Source organism: Manis pentadactyla, chromosome 12 (genome assembly GCF_030020395.1).
Source record: "Manis pentadactyla isolate mManPen7 chromosome 12, mManPen7.hap1, whole genome shotgun sequence".
In the NCBI taxonomy this organism is placed as follows: Eukaryota; Metazoa; Chordata; class Mammalia; order Pholidota; family Manidae; genus Manis; species Manis pentadactyla.
In genome coordinates, this window is record NC_080030.1 from 106,681,552 (window position 1) to 106,703,088 (window position 21,537).

The window sequence follows — 21,537 nt, forward strand, 5'->3', positions numbered from 1 at the left end:
CATCCAGATTCTTAAATATCTTAGCACATTAAAGTAGAAATTAGAAAGATGTGGTTAAATAAAATGGATGGTCAACTTCTTAAGACAATCAAAATATTATATAGAATTTTAAAGACATAATGAACAATTTTATTATGAAATAGTAAGAAAATAACAGGGAAGAGCAGAGTTCTGGGGATTATGAAAGAGAACAAAACTAAGTTAAAATTCTAATTTATGTCACTACCATTTAACTGATGAACAACTTCCGAAGACAAGTAGGAACCATTTTGACTTTATTAGAAAACAACTGTTGTTTATCAACTTTATGTTTTTGTTTAAAACTAAAAATAATACTGTGACATTGTTCCTGGAAATTTTTTCTGAACTTACCTATAACCTCTAGAATAACATATACAACAAAGTAGGTGATTAAATAATCTTTATTGAATAAATATGAATGGGTATTCGGATTAAAAATCCTTATAGGATAAAGAGAAAACTTAATATGGTCTGACCCTTATCTTTGCAGCCAAATTTTCCTCCAGTTGTGTTTTCAAGGCAAACTATTTTCCCCCAGCTCTGTGCTCAAGGCTCTCCTCACACTTTCAATGTCCCCTCTGCCTACAAAGCTCTTCCCATCGTGTCTACCCACCTTCCACCCATTTGCCACATCTCAAGAGATCTACCACTTCATCAAGGAAGCCTTCCCTGCCCCCCCCAAACTAAATCAAATTCCACTTAGAGGAATTAGGCTTTTGTTGCATTACATGCCTTTCCTGTGTTCACAGCACCAATCACAATTGCGATTTTACATTAGTTTGTATACTTGATCAGTTTTTTCCCCACTTTTATAATGTATGCTGCAGAAAGGATGATGTACGGTATTAATCAACGCTTGCATCCCTGTGCACAGAACAAGAGCACAACACGCAAACAGGTGTGAGTAAATGAACATCTTGAATGAATGAATAAGGTAATTTCTTACATAAAGTATACTGACAACATAACATTTATGAATCCTTTGTTTCCTGAAAACAGAAAAAGTGTGCCTAATTTTCACTCTACAACCTAAACACCAATGCCTGAGGACTGCGTAGTCATTTAACAAATCTTTTTAACAGATACCCTCATTCATCACCATCTGCTTACTTGTGCTATTCTAAATAACGTTCAGGTTACATTTCTGAAACACTTCCTGCCATTAACCTCATCTCTAGAATACTGGCTAATATGAAGCACCTGGATTTCAGGAACACAGACCTGAAACCCCCACACTAAACCAAACTGCTATGTAAATGACAGAAATGACACATTTTGGTCTGTAATGGATCCGTAGACTACTTTTGGACCTATTTTACTTTTACCACTAAAATTGTGTCACTAGATTATAGTCATTTTGTGCCCATAATAACTGATTACAGATGAAAGAGAAATAAATTTTTTAACAATCTGAACAAAAGTCAGCCTTTAAAGAATATCACCAGTTAGAGGTTTTCTAGTTTTGCATCAACTTATTTGGTCAAGGTGCACTTCACTTTATGTGATAATTATGTCCTGATAAATTTTGTAAACTTCATTTTATAATAAATAAACTCATACTCTGTAAGTATCACTTAGATCTAGACTCCAGTTTTCCACTTCGCATTGTGTGCCCCCCGAGCAAGTGACTAAAATCCTTCAGCTTCAGTTTCCTTGAATGTAAAATCAGACAATGATCCCAACATCATAAAACGCTTTTGAGGCTTCAAAAGATAAAACGGGCCCCGCGCATGCTCAGGGCCCTTCCTTTTTACTCCTTGTTACATAGCAATTGTATTAGGTATCTGTAAAGAAAAACAAATGTTCTAGTAAAAATTATGTCCTTCGTTTCCCTTACTAATAAACCTGGATCTTCAGGTTTTGCTTAATTTACTTACTATTTCTGAATAGTAAGTAAAGGTCTGAAATAATGCAGAGATTTATATACAGTAGGTTAAAGAAATGAAAGTTGCAGATTCATTAAATGTTGCAAATTCATCAAAATCCATCAAAAAGCTACACTTAATCAATGGAATATCCCAACCATGCAAACTAATCAGCTATGAAGGAGTCAGCAGTGGAAATCTGGAATCACCTTTACATCATATAACTAGTAATATGAAAAGCAGAGCCTATCTTTCCTAGGATGAAGATTCAAAAATATAAAATAAGGAAATGAGAAAAGCCAGGAAATGATCAGTTGGCAAAAACTAAGCCTCCTACATTTTTATATTCACTTTCCTCACTTCTAAAATTTTTCATCAAATTCAAATAGGAACCTAATCAGAGAGGAGTAAAGCCAACAGGAAAGTTATGTAAGTCAACCGAAAACCAGTACAGTTCTCAGGCTCGGTTTCCTCCTGTTTGAGGAGAAGCTGCCAACCTCTTGCCTCGGGGAAGATCAGTCAGCAAGCTCACCAAACAGTCCCCACCTGGCAGCCAGTTTTGTCAAGCAAATTTTGAGAACTCTCTAGCTTTCCACTTTCTACCCAATTATAGAACTTAAAAAAAAAGCCATTTTCTACAATTATATATATATGGATACAATTACATAGACTTTAATATGGCTTCTTTAAAGAACAACTTCAACCAGATGCATGAACCCACCCGGGCACGCCCCCTTTCATTTTATGGATGAGGAAACGAAGGTCCAGCAAGGCTGAGCGGCCTGCCATGGCTGCACAGCTAGTAGTGTCAGCCTCCCAGAGCCACAGAGGCCCCTTCTAGTTCAGGCTCTGTCTAGGAAACACGACCTTATTCGAGGACAGGTGCTTCAGCTTTAAAGGCTCACATTTCACAACCTTCTGAGTTCAGTGAGGTTTACATGAAGCTGAAGCAACAAGTCAAAATAATTTTCTACTAAATAAACAGGCAGAAATAGGACCTTGGTCTACTGCGCCCTGTTATACTGCAACCCCAACGGCTCTTTTCCACTTGCTCCTACTCTTCTCCTGTCATTTTCATTCATTTTTAAAGTGTTTTGTTTTCTTCACTACAATGGCACTATCGTTGGTAAAGCTGCCATACATTTAAAATCAAGGAAACCTCTAACCTTTGCACCTTCGGGTTAAGGTATAAAAGTCGTTTTTCAGCTTTAAAATTATGTGATTTTTCAGTGCTTTTAATACCCTAGGATTTGATTAAATAAGTATTTAATGAAGCACTTATAATGCTTGAAACACTATACTAAATACTACTACATAGATTAAAAAAAATTATGATCTTGCTTCAGAGATACCACTAGTATATTGAGGTCTAGTGCAGCTAGAGTGTTAACTAGATCAGAAACTATCTAACTTAGGCAAAGCACTGACCCTGTCCAGACCTAGACAGAAAGGTGATTTTCGACTGTGCTTCACTATTTCCATAAATAACTGATGCTACAACTACTGGCTCCAGAAGGAGAGCAATCAGACCATCCGGGCCAGTCCCACTTGTTCCCACCCAACCTTCCCTCCCAAGCTCAGTCCCCAAGTGGCTGCTGCTTAAAAAAGTTGAAATGCACTCAGAAAATACAGGGACTAGTCTAAGATTCCATGATAACTTGTCCCTTTTTATCCGTATTTTAATCACTGATACCTGCGTCAGTGATGGGCAGCAGCAGATGCTCCCTTATGAGATTTACGGACTATGTGAAGAAACTTAGTCACTATAGTTACTATGCTAAGTCCATAAATCTGGCTGTATTTCAGCTTTTCTCTGTGAAATAACTAAGGTATATCACTACTGAATCTAGCTGTAAAACTGGTCCTCGAGTTTCCCCTGGGGAATGCCTACGTGATCAGAGCAGAAGCATCTAAAGGGAGATACTTCTTCTCTCAATACAACCAGGCTTCCTGCCCTCTTTCTCACATTGTTTTATGCAAATACAGGAACCGTTGTATTTGCTCACAGTCAAACAGACCAGTTTCCAAAGCTGCTGCACGGCTCTTCTCAGCAGACGGCTTATTTCCCACTGGACAGAGCAGACTGGGTGCTCCCTTCTGAGGGGCAACAATTTCCCCTCCTTTTCCTGAACGGTTTCTGCAAACCTCAGCTCTGCTGGACAAACCTTTACTGTGAATCCCAATCCCCAACCACCTTGCTCTGTCTTACTTTCCCTCTTATTTGATAAACACATTTTTCTATAAAATAACCTAAAAATCTTTTCAGTTTTAGCCTCTGCTTTACTCCACCCAACTGTGTATCATGGTATGGGTGACCCATGGCTTATGACAGGCTGTCTTCAGCCACCGATGAGTGACACTTCAGGAAGCAGCTTTATGGCAACTATTATTGTGGCTAAGTTATAAAGGACATTACCCTACCCCCTCTAAATGAAGCCATATGAGATATTCTTTTCCTATGTAATGACCAAGAAAGTTTAGCTTTCCCTGACAGCCTAGGATGCTTTTACGTTTGTATGAAAAAAAAAAAAATTGTATCTCATTACATTTTCCTCCCTGTGTTTTTGGCTAACGAGCAAGCTCAAGGTCAAATTTGCAGGTCACTTTTAACACATTTGAGGATCTCATTCATTCACAGCTTATGTAATTTCATGCTGAGTTTCCATTTTATATTTTCAGTGGCTTTGATTTTAAATCCGTTTCCATTGTGTGACTATATATTCTTACAAATTGCCTCAGATTCTTTATGATACAAGATAAAGTATAAATAATTAAGCTATGGGTATTTCCAAAACCACTGTGTAATATATCTATGCTTAACAAAGACTTCTGGAATTAAATTTTTATTTCCCTGTTAAAAAATGGAATCAGAGAAACTAATTAACATGGCTGATTAGATCACTGGTTTATTTCATCAGGTATTTTTCTCACTATATTTCTACTATACCTATCATGAATCCATGAACTAAAAATAGTCTACTTGCCACCACGTTAATGAAATCAATGAAAAGTAACCTTATTTAAATCAGAAACTTTTCATTCTAAGTATGCTGGGGATTTTTGTTTATTTTTTTGCAATTAGACAACTGAATGTTTTAATTAGACAATGTTTTCCTCTTTGAACACACTTATGTGATGAAGGATGGAGCTGTAAAAGACTAACCACAGAAGTAACTATGAATGAAGACTGTGGGATAGTGAAAATGGCTACAAAGGGAAGTTAGGATACAAACTCTTAACTGAGTTTGAATGGAAATCCTGCTAGTATTAGAGTCTATGTCTGATATGATATTTCCAATTCCTGTTTTCAAGATTTTTTTTCATGATAGTAGATAACTTGGGTTCTGGAATACCATTTGTTCAACAAAATTCACACGGCATTTGCTATCATGAAGCACACTAAGTTTCAAAGTACTCTACAGAAATAGGAGGTTTCTCTATCCCATCAAAGTGTGCTGAAAGTCCATCTATTTTGTTGTATAATACCGAAGACTCCCCATCTAAAACACATACAGCTGATTCTCACTTTAGTGGTCATGTTTTATAGTATCACTCACACTGAATTAGCAAATACTGAACCACTGTTCCTGGGGGAAGTACAGGACTGGGTCACCTCACGCCTCTGATCGCAACATATTCTTCAACTCATCAATACATAACCTTGCTTTATGTGAGTTTCTGTTTAAAGATAGCACTTCAGCACCAGGAGGTACTTTAAACAGCAAAATCACTATCAAAAAGCACAAAAATGTGAAAAACATGGCACTGAACAGACTGGGAGAAGCCACTTGCTTTCAGAATAAGAGCAGAAACACGAAGGTACAGACAGCCTCACTGAGCACGCACGTTCGGTAAGTCAGATTCCTCGCAGCTCTGCACACGTCCATGAGGACAGCAGAGTATTGACTCTGTAGGTCCAAACAAGTTCTAGGAAGCAAACTAATATGCAAATACAGAATCTGCAAATGATGACGACTGACTGCAAATAAGTCAAATATATTTCGGTCAGGTCTCTGATCTGTCACCAAAAGATGGAAGTCTGAGAAGCCCTAATAAATACTTTTCAGTTACTACACAGACTTCGAGAGTTTTGGACTAGAGTATTTCAAGAGGTAAGATGTCTGAGGCTTACACAGTTGGTACTACTAAAAATGTCATTTCCTACCTGATATATTCTAAAAGGGATGTAACGAAATCCGTTTTCTTCTGCAGGATATTCCATGAGTTTCCGATTGATGGCCCAAAACTGGTCAAATCTATCTGTAATGATAAATTATTTGTTATTAAAAGTGAACATTGTTACTTAATACCTCAGATGAAGAGATGTAAGTTGTTAAACATCCTCTTAGAAGTTTCCGAAAGGGCTTCATCTATATATTATTTTTTCTTAAACTTATCTTTCCAGGGCTAAATATAAGACAAAATGTAAAGTTAATTTTTTTCTACACTATTGCTTCCTCTTCCAAAAAAACATTTGCACAGACATGTTTTCTTGTCAGAGAAACCCTGAACAGAGCATGACTACTTGTGCTACTGAGGCAAAAAACATCAGGCAGGGATAAAAGTCTGATTCCCTCGGTGCTACTCCTATCGTCTAAACTAGAAAGACACAGCTTCAAATGACCTGATTTTAACCAGAACTTGCTTAAAGAAACAAAGTCAAAATACCAAACAGTAAACATTAAACAGCAAAAAGGGTAGAATGACAGGAAAAGCTTTGAAGGCAACGAACTGACATGAACAGTAACTCAACTGCAGCTTAATCTCAGGTTGATTAAACGACTTAAAATTTTTCAATCTCAATAAAAAACCTGCTTTACTGAGATGTAATCTGCATATAATGATTCACCCTATTAAAGTGTACAGCTCAGTGGCTATTAGTACAGTCAGGGTTGAGCAACCATCACCAACATCCGATTTCAGCACATTTTCATCCTCCCAAAGAGACCCATAATCCTTTCCTCCTCCTCTTATCCTCTGAAAACCACAAGTATCTGTTCCCTTCCAGACATTTCATGCACGTGGAATCACACAGTAAGTGACCTCTGGTGTATTTTTTTCCTTAGCTTGTTTTTCAAAGTTATTTGTGTTGTGGCATGTATTAGAATTTCTTTGTTTTTATGGCCAAATAGTATTTCACTGAATGGAGATTCAATTTGTGTGTTTGTTTATTTACCAATTCATCAGTTCATGGATATTTGGGCTGTTTCCACTTTTTGGCTATTCTGAATATTGCTATGAACATCCACATACAAGCCTTTGTGGGGATGCGTATTTTCAATTTTCTTGGGCATAAACCTAGAAGTGGCGTTGCGGAGTTACATGGTAACTGTTTAACCGCCATGTGGTAACTACATTTTCAGGATCCAGCAAACTGTTTTCCAAAGACGTTGCACCTCACATCCCCACCAGCAGTGATGGGGGTTCCAATTCCATATCCATGCTGACAATCTTTTTTATTAGAGTCACGCCGGTGGGTGCAAAGTAGTATATTCTATGGTTTTGATTTGCATTTCCCTAATGATTAATTACTCGGAGCACACCTTCATTTGTTTACTAGCTATTTATATATCTACTTTGGAGAAATGTCTATCAAATCCTTTGCCCCCTTTTTAATTGGATTGTGGTTTTATTGCTGAGTTGTAAAAGTTTTTCTGTATATTCTGGATATAAGCCTCTGATCTGATAAATGATATACAATAGTTTTTTCCCACTCTGTGCATTGTTTTTTAAGTAACTCCTTTTGAACTCACCCAGAAACTACCTTACAATATTTCTTAATATTCAGAAATTTCAGAATCAAACCTCTTTAAAGCACGTGAATAGCTCCAGAATTTCAGATCAGCTTGGTATTAAAGCACATTCTCTACCACGACACTTGTCCTAATCCAACTTACTGCCCATCCACTGATACTGTTTAGGCCATCATAATTATATGACAACGTTTAGCTGTATCTTGTAACTCTGTCCCAGAAGACTGTGACAGGCTCCAGGCCTCTCTACTCTCATTCTCAACCCCCGTCTGGGAGTTCGGTTAGAACTGGCAGGATAGGGAACTTAGAATCCAGTCAGGCCAGGGCAATTTGACAGAGGACAGCGAAGGCCCAGGTTGTTAGGAGTTTAATGAAGTCCCAAGACCAGCCTCCTGGTCTGCTGCTTCAAAGCCCACAGCCGTTTCAACAGTTGCAACCACAAAACTGCATTTTACTGCTAAGAATAGCTCCTCTGACCACAGTCCTTTCATATATGAATCAATTATTCTTTCACGGCTTTAAAAAAAAAATCTATCATCAAGTATCAAGAAAGAATGTAATAGCTAAATAAAATGCTCTTCATGCATACCTGAAATTTTACTCACCGCCTCACCATACATGGCCAGCACCTCCCACAGGGCCCACGAAACACAGGCACAAGTCAGAGAGTGACAGAACACTGCGGATGTCACTTTGTGTTGGAAACATTCTGGGTTCTAAACCTCGGTCTGCAACGAAGTAGCTGGATGCCTAGAACTGACTAAATTCATTTACACGTGAAATAAAGTAGTTAGATTAGTTTCTGCTTCTTCCAAAAATAAAATTTTATAGTTGTTTAAGACACCCTCTTTTATTAAAATAGAACTTGTTAAAAGCCACAAGGAAACCTTCATTAGAAGAGAGATCTCAAATGTTTTTAAGAGAGAAAAAAGCATGGGCTAAAGCAGTGGTTCTCACCCAGGACAGACTTTGCTCCCCAGCGGCCTGGACGAGCCACACAGCTCCTCCCAGCTGTGAGCAGGTGAGCAGAGGCCCAGGATGCCACCAGGCCCCCTGCAATGCCGTGAAACCCCCCACAGCTGAGAATTCTCCGACCCCAAACATCAATGGGGCTTAAGGAAGGACAACAAACACAACCATCAAATACAGAAAGGCAATTAGTAACAGGCGTTTATATACCTAAATGTCAAAAAGTAAACTGAAAAAAGGTACACTGTTATGCCCATTATCAATTTAATGACTCAACTACAAAATGACCCGTCAGTGTACGTACTGCCATAACAGTTTTTTGGGCATCTCTACTGGACAAGCACACCAAGTGTTCTCAGTAACTGCGTGCTCAAAGGCCGTCACAGGGCAACGAGGCTCCTGCATGCACAGGCACACAGCAGGCCCTTCCAGACCTCATCGCATTTGATTTCCCCTGGAGGCCAAACCTGCCTCCCAGGTCCCACAGAGCTGCCACTCCCGCACAGGGCCTGAACTCCACCTGCCCAGAGGCTTAGTGACTGCAGACCAGTGCCAGTTTGGGCAGCGAGTGAAATTCCCTACTAACCCCGTGGGCCGGACTATACCTTCACCACTGAGCTCTAAGCCCAGCCTTGGGGCTGGAAATGAGCTCCCTGTAAACGTGACCTTCCTCCCTTAGCTCCAGGGCACTGTACACAGTTTTCTTGTATCTTACAGTCACTCTTTCATTAGAGTCTAATAATTTTTTATATAAAACTTAACCTGTTTAACCCTGTGTGGTTTCTATGTCCTTACTGGACTCAGTCTGATATAACTATGTTTAATAGGAATAAAGACACAATAAAAGATCTGTATTAGCTAATATTAGCTTTTAATCTTTTTATAAAAATGTTAGGTTTCTATATAAAATAGGCACTTCCTCAACAACAGTGAAAACATTCCAACCACAAAAACCGTAATTTTTATAAGTCAAAGTTGTTAACAAGAAAGACACAAATAGAAGGAATTAGAAGAAAATCAGTGCTGAGATTGAGGGTGCAGCCAAAGGTCTTTCACGCTGGATTCGTGGTATCAGTATCTCTTCCATCCCCTAGTCAATAACTAAACAATGGACTAAGGAGGCATTACTGCTTTTCTACGTATCACTGAATCAAGAGCATACTAACCTGCTACCAAGGAGAAATTTGAATATTTGAACTATGCAATCAGTTATCATAATTTAGTCATAAAGTTAGTTATTTTGTCAGCCATAAAGGCAGTACTTGTACATAAAGGGAGCAGGATGGTTTTTGGCTGTTTAGTTTTTAGATTGTAATTGTAGGTAAATGTGCATCAGTATCAAGAACTTCAAATTAGCTTAGCTCGAATCCTAAGACGAAACAGCCAAGCAGAAGGCAATCACAACAAGCACCATTCAGCTCATTCAAAGTACGTGGGAGGGGTGGGAGACCCGACGTCCCTCCTGCCAGAGACACTGACAATATGACTAGCAGGTCGGTTTCTGTTTTTTAAACTTAGCACATTTATGAAGAGGTCAAAATCAAGGATCACACAATTGAAGGCCTGTCCTATACAAAGTCAACCCATTTCTTATTAAAAATATATTAAGAATAGAATTCCTCAAGATATTGGTAGACACCAATTTTTTTCCCACTCTCTGCTGAATTAAGCTGTTATATTGGTCTTGGACATTTTTTAAATGGGGGAAAGTTTTTTTCAAATCAAAGTCCTCCCTAGGAAGCAGAAGAGCTAAAGTTGATTACATTTGTATTCTTTGTTCCTCACACTGCAGAAAAAGAGAGGCAGTTTTAAAGGATGTACATGTTCTTTCACTCGGGCTTTGACAAAGTAACTTTTAACACTCTGATGTCACCAACAGCTTGTGTGTCTACAAGCTCCCCCAGGAGACATGGAGGACGTCTAAGGGACGGCCAGAGCTGCTACTCAGTCCCAACTCAGGAACACAGCATTGCTGGCTGGAGGAAGAAGTGTGACCGCTGCCATCTGCACACACTATGCACTTCTGGTCTCCACACCTGTCATGTGAGCACGAACAGACTTGCAGCACCCCAAACAAGCGTCAGATCAGAATACTCTTCACATGTAACATGATAAACATCTTTGTAAAGCACAACAGGAGGGGGAAAAAGGAATGGTGATTACTGGCAGAGTGCCAAATGCAGGTGTGTTAGACAAGTAATCTGTGTCTTCCAGCTTACTTGTCTTCTGAGTCAAGTCAAATTAAGAGAATCACAGGGTGACGGGGCAGTTCAGCTGAGCCTCGGCAGGGACAGTCTCTCTAGGCAGCACACGCACTGGTGGCTTGGATCGGCCATGCACAACCACAGCCACATACTTCTGCGAGTCCTTGTGTTTGAGATTTGCAGTTACCGAGACACAGCTGGTTGGCAGCCCCTAACCAAGACCTGGGAGAGGCTTCGGGCCCCCTAAAATTCCTCATGAAGACAGAAGTAGTCAGGACCAAAAGGCCGGCCTCTGCATCACGGTGGACAGGAGTGCGGGTCCTGGAGGCAGAAGGCCAATCCCTCGTCCTGGGCCTAAGCACTCACTTTGGCAGTAGGCTGGTACCTGGGCTATTTGTTTGAGTGACTCAAAAGAGCAGAAAACCTGGATCCCAGGAAAATTTTGAACTGCACGAGTGCTGTTTCAGAATAAACTGAGGGAAGGTATTTACTCCTTTTCCCCACAAAAGTAGTGCTACAGTCTAGAGAACTGGCATCAGGAAGAGTAAACACTGTGTATATCAAGACACAATGTTCTCCGTGTTCTCGGCTACAGCTTTTATCTAAAGCATCATCATCTCTCACCTGAACCATTTTAATAGCCTCCTAACTGCACTTTGTCCTTCCGCTTACATCCCACCGCACAGCATTCAGGACGCTTTTAAAACACAAATCGAATCATATCATTAATGAATACACTTCCAAATATTTTTCTAACAGGCCTTAAGGAACAGCATGTTGTGCTTCACGTATGTCCTTTATAAAGTCAGGAATAATTGATGATGTACTTTAACAATATGGCTATTTGAAGTACTGGAATCATTTTTTGGCAAACCCCTCCTCCCCGCCTGCCCCTGGGGCACCCGCTCCGTGCCAGCTCTGAGCGCACACGGCCATGAGCAGTGCGAGCGCCTGTGTCCCGGGGGGGGGGGTCCCCCGGGGGTGACTCACCGAGCGCCGCGTCACGCTATTGTTCTTCTGTCCCTAGAAAATGTCGAACTTGTTCCCACATCGCAGGGACAGCAGTTTGCAAACCTCATTTCTCAGAGCTGCTTCTTGCTCATTCAAGTCTCGATGGAAGTGCCACCTCTTCAGAGACCACCTCTTTCATCAGTCCAGCTAATAAAGCATCATTCAATATTCTATCTAAATACTTTTCATTATTTTAAATTACTCTATTTACAGGTCTGATTATTTACATGTCTCTCTCCCCCAACTAAATATTTAAGTTCCATGAGGGCAAGATCTCTGTCTTCATTCTGTAAAGTGCCTGGCACAAAGTACATACTCTAAATAACTAAATAACTGAGTGAATGACTGATTCAGGCAAATGGGGAGGAACACAAAGGAACCCCAAATGCAGCACAGCATGGTGGGAAGAGCAGACACTCGGGAGCCACAAGGCCCGGGTTTGCTTCCTAGCTTTGCCACTTAATAGCTGGATGAGTGTGACCAAGATACTTTTACATTTTGTGTTTCAATTTCCTCATCTGTAAAATGAAGATATAAATAATACATATTTAGTCACTGGAAGGAATAAATGAGTTAATATACGCAGGATACAACAGTACCTGGCACAAAGTGCTACCTAAGTGTTCTCTCTCCTAGGCTGCCTTAGACACAGTAAGGAAGACCCAGCTGAACTTCCGGATTCCGCAACAAGGCCCACGTGGGAAGGTGGTTCTGCCGAACCCTTCATTACGAGACTGCTGGGGCTTTCAGGCCGGTTCCGGGTCAAGCAGTTTGCGTCATTTACAGCAAACTCCATGTGAACGCTGCCTCCAGGTTATGCAACTGAGGGGCTGTGCCGGCCACGGTGGGGAGAAAGAGCCACCACACAGCCCAGCCGCAGCACTTCTCCAGACCGAATTCCCTTCATGTCCCCTTTGGCTTCTGCCTCCAACCCTTTCCACTACCATTATCAGGCCCCAAACTCTGCAGGAACAATTTAGTTGCTATTTACCTTCCATCAATTTCAAGTGCATTAGTTTTCAACCACACCACGATTTTGGCATTTGGGTTCCTTTGTGTTGTTCCCCACTTGCCTGACTCAGACATTCATTCAGTTGTTTAGTTATTTAGAGTTATGTACTTTGTGCCAGGAATGGTGGTCCAAGAATATCTAGGTAACATCTCAGGAGCCCTCCCGTCTTGTCAGGCTAGTCTGAGCTCTGCCTCTACAGCCTTGAAGATCTAACAACCACTTTCTCAACCCCTCCCTCTCCTAACATGTCTCAAAATATTAAGGGAGAGGGCATAAGTGTGGTGGGGGGAAAAAATGAGGTTTCTGGTTAATCTGGGATGGTAAGAGGCTCCCAACTATTATACCTTTACAGCAAAGGTCTATAAACACAGCCAGTAGAAACTAGTTACTTTGTAAATGGTTAAAAAGATGTTGCTGGAAGCTTAAAGAAAACTAATCTTACTAAGTATAGGGAAAAGAAGAATATAAATTTTAATTTCAACATCACAAGCCAATAAACCATAACTACAAGTTACAATGTCTTCAATGTATTCTAAGAGTCAATCCTAGTAACTGACTTTATTTGAAAATAGAATTCAATTACTGTGTTTTAACCAGTTTAGAGAGGTTTACTTATGATTTATTTTGAAATTGGGCCAGATTTATTTTGAAATTGGGACATAAAAGGAATTCAAAATTCAAAACTGTCTTAATGTAAAAAAAAAAACTTATTCTATGTGCTCATATTAAAAATAAAAAAAGGAAGAATTACCTTAAATTTTAGTCAAGTCTTCACTTAATCTACAAAACAATCTTTAAAGTGGCTTGTTTGCCAAACAGATTTACAGAGCTGTTAGCACAGTGGCAGGCCAAGACTAATTAACTAAATGTATTCCTGTGCACATCACCTACAGATTTATAACCAATAACCTGATTTATTACCTTTCAAAGCTACTGTAAATTGACAAAATGTTTTTCCTCCTAGGCTAAATTACAGTTTACCACTTCCCCAAAGTCAGGAGGCCAGGAACAAATCTAACAAGTCATCAAGCTCATTTTCACTTCAGAGAGCACTCCAAAATCATAAAAAACAAAAATCCTTAATTTTTGAAAGACAGAGAAGATACTCCATTATATTCACTGTATCTCTACAATGTCTGTTGTGCAGGATATTCTGTTTATACAAATACCTCATGCCTCCAATAAGAAAATGTAAATGGGAAGATCCTATTAATAGTGACTCACTGACAAATAAAAGCTTCAGAAATCCGGCTGGGGGCACCAGTGGTCTCTGAACATTTCTCAGGTATAGCTGCTGACGTCGGTCACCTGAGGACCCACTCCACAGCGGCCCCGCTCTACACTGGGTATTTCAGATTCTCTCCTAACTTGGAAGTTCACAGATGATTCTAATAGGTAGCCAGAGTTAAAAACCCCAAATGTAATGGAAAACACATTCATTTTAGAATCAGAGATCTAAATTCAAATTCTGGTCCCACCTAGGTAGTTCTGTGAGCTCTTTCCCTCATTTTCAAAGCTCATAATGTAATTTATTCATGTGAGAAACCATGGAGGTAATGCATATAAGAAGTATCCAGGCCTGAAACATCACAGGAATTTAGTAAACATAATGTAATTCCAGGTAAGTTCTGTTCTATTTCAAAGCCATCTGACCTGTCCATGGTGACTATATGAAAAATACCCTGTTAAAAGAAGTTTCCAATTTGTAAATGGTTCGTATTATGAATTTCCGACTAATTCTAGGCAAGGAAGAGAGAAGTAAGAGTCAAACAGTGGACAGAAGGAATGAATGGTGTGCTCAAACTGCAGGTTTTTACTTTGTAGGATTTGCGAAGAGTTAAATCTATCAAACTATCTGCTTTCTTCTATTATGTATCTAATTGAGTACTAGGCGCCAAAGAGAATTAAAAAACAAAATAAACAAAATGGAACAGCTATGCAAAGTGTTTGTTCCTTCACTTACTATTAACTGGGGAAGCCTAACTGACATACACAGTTATCACAGCTTCTCAGAGGTCCGGCGGGCCCCTTTCCCGCACTTGCCCTGCTCCACGGTTCAAGTCCTCCCACCCCACCCCCATCTCCTCAAGTGGCAGACGCTTAAGTAAGAAGTACGTTAGGGTTAGGCTGGAAAAGGAACGGTATTAAAACACTAAAGTGATGCTAGAGTGAAAAGCTGTGGGTTCTGATTTAAGTAGGACCTCAGCGATCATTCTTATTAATAACAGACCTGCACAGAATTTAGCGTTTTTAAAACTCTATGTGGGTTTTATGTTGTTTGGTTTTCACAGTAACTTACTGAGGCAGCTATCTTCATTTCACATAGGGGGAAACTGCAGTTCAAAGCAGGTTAATGATTTATCTGCGGTCACTGGGCCAGTCACCTCTCAGGGATGCTGGCACATCGAGAAAACCTCCAGTTACATTTCCAGAAATAAAAACACTGCTTGCTTGGTAAAACTCCTAGTTGAGTCAATTCAATGATCTAAGATTAACAAGAATCTGGGAAACTGTTAATGAATGAAATGTTCCTACTGCCAAAAATTCCAGAGTTCTATGCTTCAATGTCAGGTATAATCGTTTAACAGCAGTTATGGATGACAAAACTGAACAGTTAGTAGTAGCTGCCACAGAAATAAATGCTACTAGTTTCAACATGTAATTTTTCAATGAGAACAAGGAAAAATGTACCGTGATAATCAACTGAAAACACGACTCAATTAAGAAATAACTCTTAAAAGAAGTCAAGGACAATGACGAGTGAAACTGGAAAATTCAATCATAGTTCAGTTTATAGCTACTAGGATTATTCAGGTGACATTTACTACAAATTGATTTATTATAATACCTAATTCATTGCCAAAACAGTTGATTCTTAAAATTATATACATACCTCAAAAGATAAGACCCACCTATTATTATATACATTACATTGTACTATTTCCTATAATTAGTTTATTTTGGACTAAATACTATTATTTTAAACATATTCAGTAGCTTTTAGTGATGAGTAATGTATATAACATGTCCTATAAGACACAAAAATTTAATCAGGATTTCTAAGAATCCTGAGTAAAAATGAGAATGAAGTTATTAAAATTTGAAATTATTCAACCATTGTTCCTCAACTTACTCATTTACAACTCAAATATCTAAATCCTATGTAGTGTTATTTTACATATAACAACATCTAAAAATAGATTATGGTAAAAATATTGGGGGGGGACTTCTAAATGTAAAACCTCTCCCCTTATCACACCTGAGGAACTGCCTCCCTTCTCTTCCTACTTCCAGATACTAGACTTCCCCTCATATCTTCTCTTTTCTGCTCCTTCTTTAAATTCTGAGTGCACATGTATCAATACTCTTTTATCTTGCAAAAAAAATATATGAATGTTTTTATAGGGTTTTAAAATCCTACATAAAGATAACTTTAACTTCACTTTAGAATAAATGAAAACTAACATACCTGTCGGGAAAAAAAAATCTAAGGAGTGTATTAACAAAAACAAGAATCAAGTTTAAGGAAAAGACCCATAAAATCTTGAAGTTTAATTCGGAGTGTACCTTGTGGTAATTTAAAATAAAGTAAAATCTTTTATGGAAATTAACTCCAATTAAAAATGGTTGGGGGGCTATTTTATTGCTATCCTTCTACTGGTACAGAAAGAAGGAATTTAGATGTAAAAAGGCCAAGGAACCAAGGATACTGTGGTTCCTAACGGGACCCTGTGAGAAGAAATGCTTCTTAAGTAGAAAACCACTTTGAAGATAATAATCAGGACTTGACTGAACACGCTGCATCTGAGATGAACAAATTTGTTTATTTTGCACTTTTTTTATGGGCTCTTTCTTTCCTAGTTTTCAGGTTAAAATCTTGCAACATTTTGAATGCTAGTTAAAACAGAGTTTAATAGTATTTAAATATGATTTTCACATAAAAGGATTTCTGAATCAAGCAATAAAAAGAGTAGAGACATGAAATAGGTAACAAGAAACTAGCCGTGCTATAGAACTGTTCTTACTTTTCCAGTTCAGGAAAAGACAACATTACTATACAGAATTCTGACACCCAGAACTCATTGCTGCCACTAATCAAAACTGGTCGGTGGAGACAGAGGAGGACTGAGCAGAATGTCCTGGGGGCCAGAGGCAGGACAGGAGGGGCGAGGCGGCTGGAAACTCTGACATATTTCAATATAGCCATTTCTAGATCTTTGTTAAAAAGTGCATGAAAGAGGCACCTGTGAATGGGTAACATACTGGCCAGCATTAACTACAGATTGTTGAGATAAAATGTGCATCTGGCCATTCAGACTCCAGAAAGATAATGAAGGAGTGGGTCAGAGACTAGGTAAATTTAAGTGAGAGGCAGGAGAGAGGGAAAGAAGTGCTAAGATATGCAGAACTAGGTCAAGTGCACACAGAAAGCTGCAAAGGACACTGAAGGGAAGCAAAAGGGGAAAAAAGAAAAATACAGAAGACACTTGTTACTTCAAAAATGTATGCACATCTAGTCTTACTGAAATGACAGCATACTGTACTACTGATTTACTTGCCATTTAACAGGAACCTCAGCAAAATAAAATAATTGCTATCATCCAGAAACAATTATGGCTAAGGTTACTGTAAGAAATTCACATAGTTAAGTTTACGGATAAGAAGAATTAACTGGTTAAAATAACTGTTTAATTTGTTTAAATGCCAAATATCTTTTTTTTAAATTAAAATACATACTTCCAAATACAGCCTAGTGTGTCACTGTAACAACCAAACAGACTAGTTCTCAAGGGCTGAGCTGGTGAAGAGAGAAGAAATGGCCTGATTGGGTGTCTCAGGCACTAGATTTTCAAACACATCATGCAAGGCTGACAGCTCACACGAAGTGCCCAGCACAAGCTCGGTATTCAATACCGAGCACTGCTAGGACTCTAAAGGCGAAGCAGTGTTATGCATTAACTCCACATCACCTCTCTCCTGCAGTAGTGGTTTTCAGTGGCTTGCTTTCGTCCCTGAGGCGGTGTCTGGCAGGATCTGGAGACGCGTTTTACTGTCATGATAGAGGGTGGGAAGCAGTGCGCTACTGGCATTTAGGTAGAGGCCGGGAATGCGGCCTCACATCTACAATGCAGAGGTCAGCCCCTCTGCCACCGCTACCCCTGCATCAAAGAATGACCCAGTCCAAAACACCTGCCAACGCTGAGAAATCCTAGTGCCTCATAGCTGCCCGGAGGGCTTGTGGAAGCACAGATGCTGAGACCTACCCCAGAGTTTCTGATGCAGTTGGTCGCAGGTGCGTTTCTAATCGGGTCCTAGGTAATGCTGAGACTTCTGGCCCACTGTGTACACTTTGACAAACAGTGCTCCAGAGAGAATGAGGAGCTAATGGACAAAACAAAGCATTTTAGGAAAGTAAGTACACTTGGGGTTTTCTGTTCTCTTGAGAACCATGAAATTCTTAAATTTCAAAACAAAACATTCATTTAAAAACAAAATAAGTTAAGCTGCATGTGGTGTATTTTTTTAAGAGGAAAAGACAAATTGTGTTGTAAATTCCAGTAGTAACGATAGGTCGTAACTCCAAGAGTAAAAATCATTTATCAGATAGATGTTTGTCTGTATTTCCTCTACATCGTGCATCAACATTCATAAGGAAAAGCTTTTAGACTTAAACCTTCCCAGACTTAACTTCTAAAAAAACAAAAAAAATGTCAGTATGCTAAAAGTTATGTTTTTAGTTTTTAATTGGAATAAATATAATGATATAATAGTCTTTTTACTGTAGATGATTTTAAGTTTTATTAAAAAGGACATTACAAATGAAACTTTTGCATTCCTAGAACACTAAAAGTTCACTAAAAATATTTTCAGTTAGTAATCAGTTTAGAGTATCAACCTAGTCATATGTATTTATATATATTCAACTGACTCTCATGTGCAAAATATATTCTCTACCACTGAAGAGCTCTGGGACAGTTATTAATGAACTCTTCCCAATAAACTAGTTAGTATATATACTACAATAATTTGTAGTATACTATGAAATACCTGCCTAAGTGTTTTTCACCAAGTTTTATTATCCATGATGTTCACTGCCAACTCTACCCAAGAACTCTAAGAGGCTGTGATCCCAATCATTACCAAATTTATTTATTCATTTAAATCATGTATTTTCAAGAGCAATCTTTCTCCAGAAGCCTAGAAAAAATCTTTATGGCTTTATGTTAAAATACAAATAAACTTATTAGATTTCCATCATTATTTTTAATTATAAAATGTAGGACACTAAGGGACTGATTTAAAACACACAGTAAAATCCTTTTTTGTTCCACAGTAAAACTTAACTGAATGCTCAAAGCAGGTTACAAATTTACTCTAAATTTGCATACAAAGTTAGAGATTCCTGAATGCCACATGTATAGCTTTGGACTAAACTTACTCACCTTATTGTACTACAGGCAAAATAGTGGAAATTACTAACTCAGCTGTGTACAGAAAGAAAAGCCCACAACAGTTAGTGGGTATAAAGAATCGCATAACTTCCGGAACATAGGGGATCATTCTATATTTTGTCACCTTGTATCACTGGGGACATAACTGTCACAGCCTTAGAGATGAAATAACGAAGATGCCACTTGCTATATGTGATCAAATCTATCACACCTCCATGTACTGATGCGCTCACAATCCGGAACACTAGCAACGCGGCACTCAGAGATCGTCACGTGAATGTCTCGGAGGCATCTCCAACTTTCACCTCCAGGCTGACCACCGCGCCTCTGTGTCCCCACCCAAACCTATTCCCTATCTAGTTATTTCGATCTTGGTATATAAAGCACCATATCCACTGAGCTGCCCAAGTCAGAATCAGCAACAATTCTTTCCTTTCTTTCACCCTAAACTTACATCCGATCTAACAACAGATTCTGTCAATTCTACCTCTGAATCAAAACCCAAGTTTCCTGACTTCTCTCCATCTCCACCACCATCACCCTAAGGCCACCGTCATCTTATACCTGGACCTACTACTATAACCTCTCCATTTGCTCATCTTTGCTCCTCCTTCTCCATCCGCCACTCAGCAGCCAGAATGTCCTTACATCATATTCTGCAGCTCATCACTCTCCTGCTTAGAAATCCTCTAAAGGCTCCCCACGGCCTTTACCCTCTGAATTCTCTTCCTTGGCCTAAGAGGCCCCGCATCACCGATCTAGTTCTTTCTCCACTATCCAACCTCATCTCGTGTCACCCTTCCTTCTGGGCCACTATATCCACACCCTGGCCCTCTTTTAATTTCTTAAAACATACTAAACTCTCTTGTACCTCATGTCCTTGAAACATGCTGCTCCCTAATGTGACTGGTTCTCTCTCATCCTTAGGTTTTGTATCATCTCTGTAAGGAGGTCTTTGCTAACCACCTTAATATAAATAGGTTTAATCCCTATGAGTCTCTATTCTCAGCACTTTACTGCTTCAAAATAGTGTAGAGTCAACTATTTAACTTCTGTTTAACTTCCATTTTCTCCACCAACAGAATGATCTTTCAAGAAAAAACATGAAAACATACAGCTAAAGTGAAGACGATGCTTGCATGGACCCAGACATGAGAGTAGGTACCCTGCTCGGGTGGGTCTGTGGCTTTAACGCAAGTCTTTAGATAAAGGGGGACCACCTCAGAGGACACCAAGAGAGCTGAAGGTAGGGTCACACAGCCAATGCCAGTCATCTTCTGAAATGATGAAAAATGGGGTGGTGCCAGAGGTCAGGAGACAGGTAAGTGCTTCGACTTAAACATATTAATGTTTTTTTATCAACTAGTAAGCCTGACATCAATCTCTAGCAAAATTTTAGAATGCTTTTGAGCATTCTGAAGGCAGAACAGTAATTAGAAGAAATCAGCATAAATTTAAAAATACATATGGCATCAAAGTGACCCACATTCCTTTTTATGATAGTATTAAGGGACTGGGTGTCAATAAGTGACTTATCTTAAATGTAACAATATAACAAAGATGTACTTCTGGACAATATGCATAAGATGGATGAGCAGTTAGGCATACTCAACAGTTTCTGAAATGTCCAGAGTCGACCTGGACAGTTCTCAGTCTACTGCCTACCATGTTCAACCAACTACTAAGTCCAAAGGGTGCTATTATCTCAAACATTCCTTAACTCCATCCACTGCTCCGCTACCCTCAGGCCACCATATATAGTCTAAGCAAGTATTGCATCTCACCTAATTATTCTTCCAAGAAGTCCTTCTGGAATCAACTGAGAGGGTGAGAACGTGGGTATATGGGATTGCCACTTCACAGTCCCTGAATTTGAGACTTGTTACTACCACATTCACTTTTAAAAGGAAACTCCAGCTTAGAGAGAAAAGTGACCTGTCATGACCATACAACCAGAAAGAGATACGGCGAGGTAAACATCAGGTCCCTCCCGACCAACAGATGAGTCTGACACACTTATGCTACTACGCACACCTGATGAAGACAGAGTAATACACTCACAATGCAGCTGTCAGGCCTCCACTAAATCAGCACCAGAGTGCTTTCAAAATGTTATGACTTAATATAAGTATTACCTTTCAATTATCACTGTCTTCTCTTAAAAACAAGTTTTAAGTTAAGATGGTATACTGCCAAGTAACTGATTTCTCTAAAAAATTACTTAGTTCCTAAAGAAGATTATACTTTAGG

At 39.2% G+C, this 21,537-nt stretch overlaps 1 protein-coding gene across 4 annotated transcripts in view; it reads right to left on the minus strand.

Annotated features, from left to right (window-relative positions):
- Nucleotides 1-21,537, minus strand: part of ATG5 (autophagy related 5) — a 91,764-nt gene that overhangs the window by 35,401 nt on the left and 34,826 nt on the right. For all 4 annotated transcript variants that reach the window (XM_036902875.2, XM_057489456.1, XM_057489457.1 and 1 more), the window contains exon 6: nucleotides 6,052-6,146. In XM_036902875.2, the coding sequence (XP_036758770.1) occupies nucleotides 6,052-6,146 (95 nt within the window). The remainder of the gene's footprint in view (nucleotides 1-6,051; nucleotides 6,147-21,537) is intronic.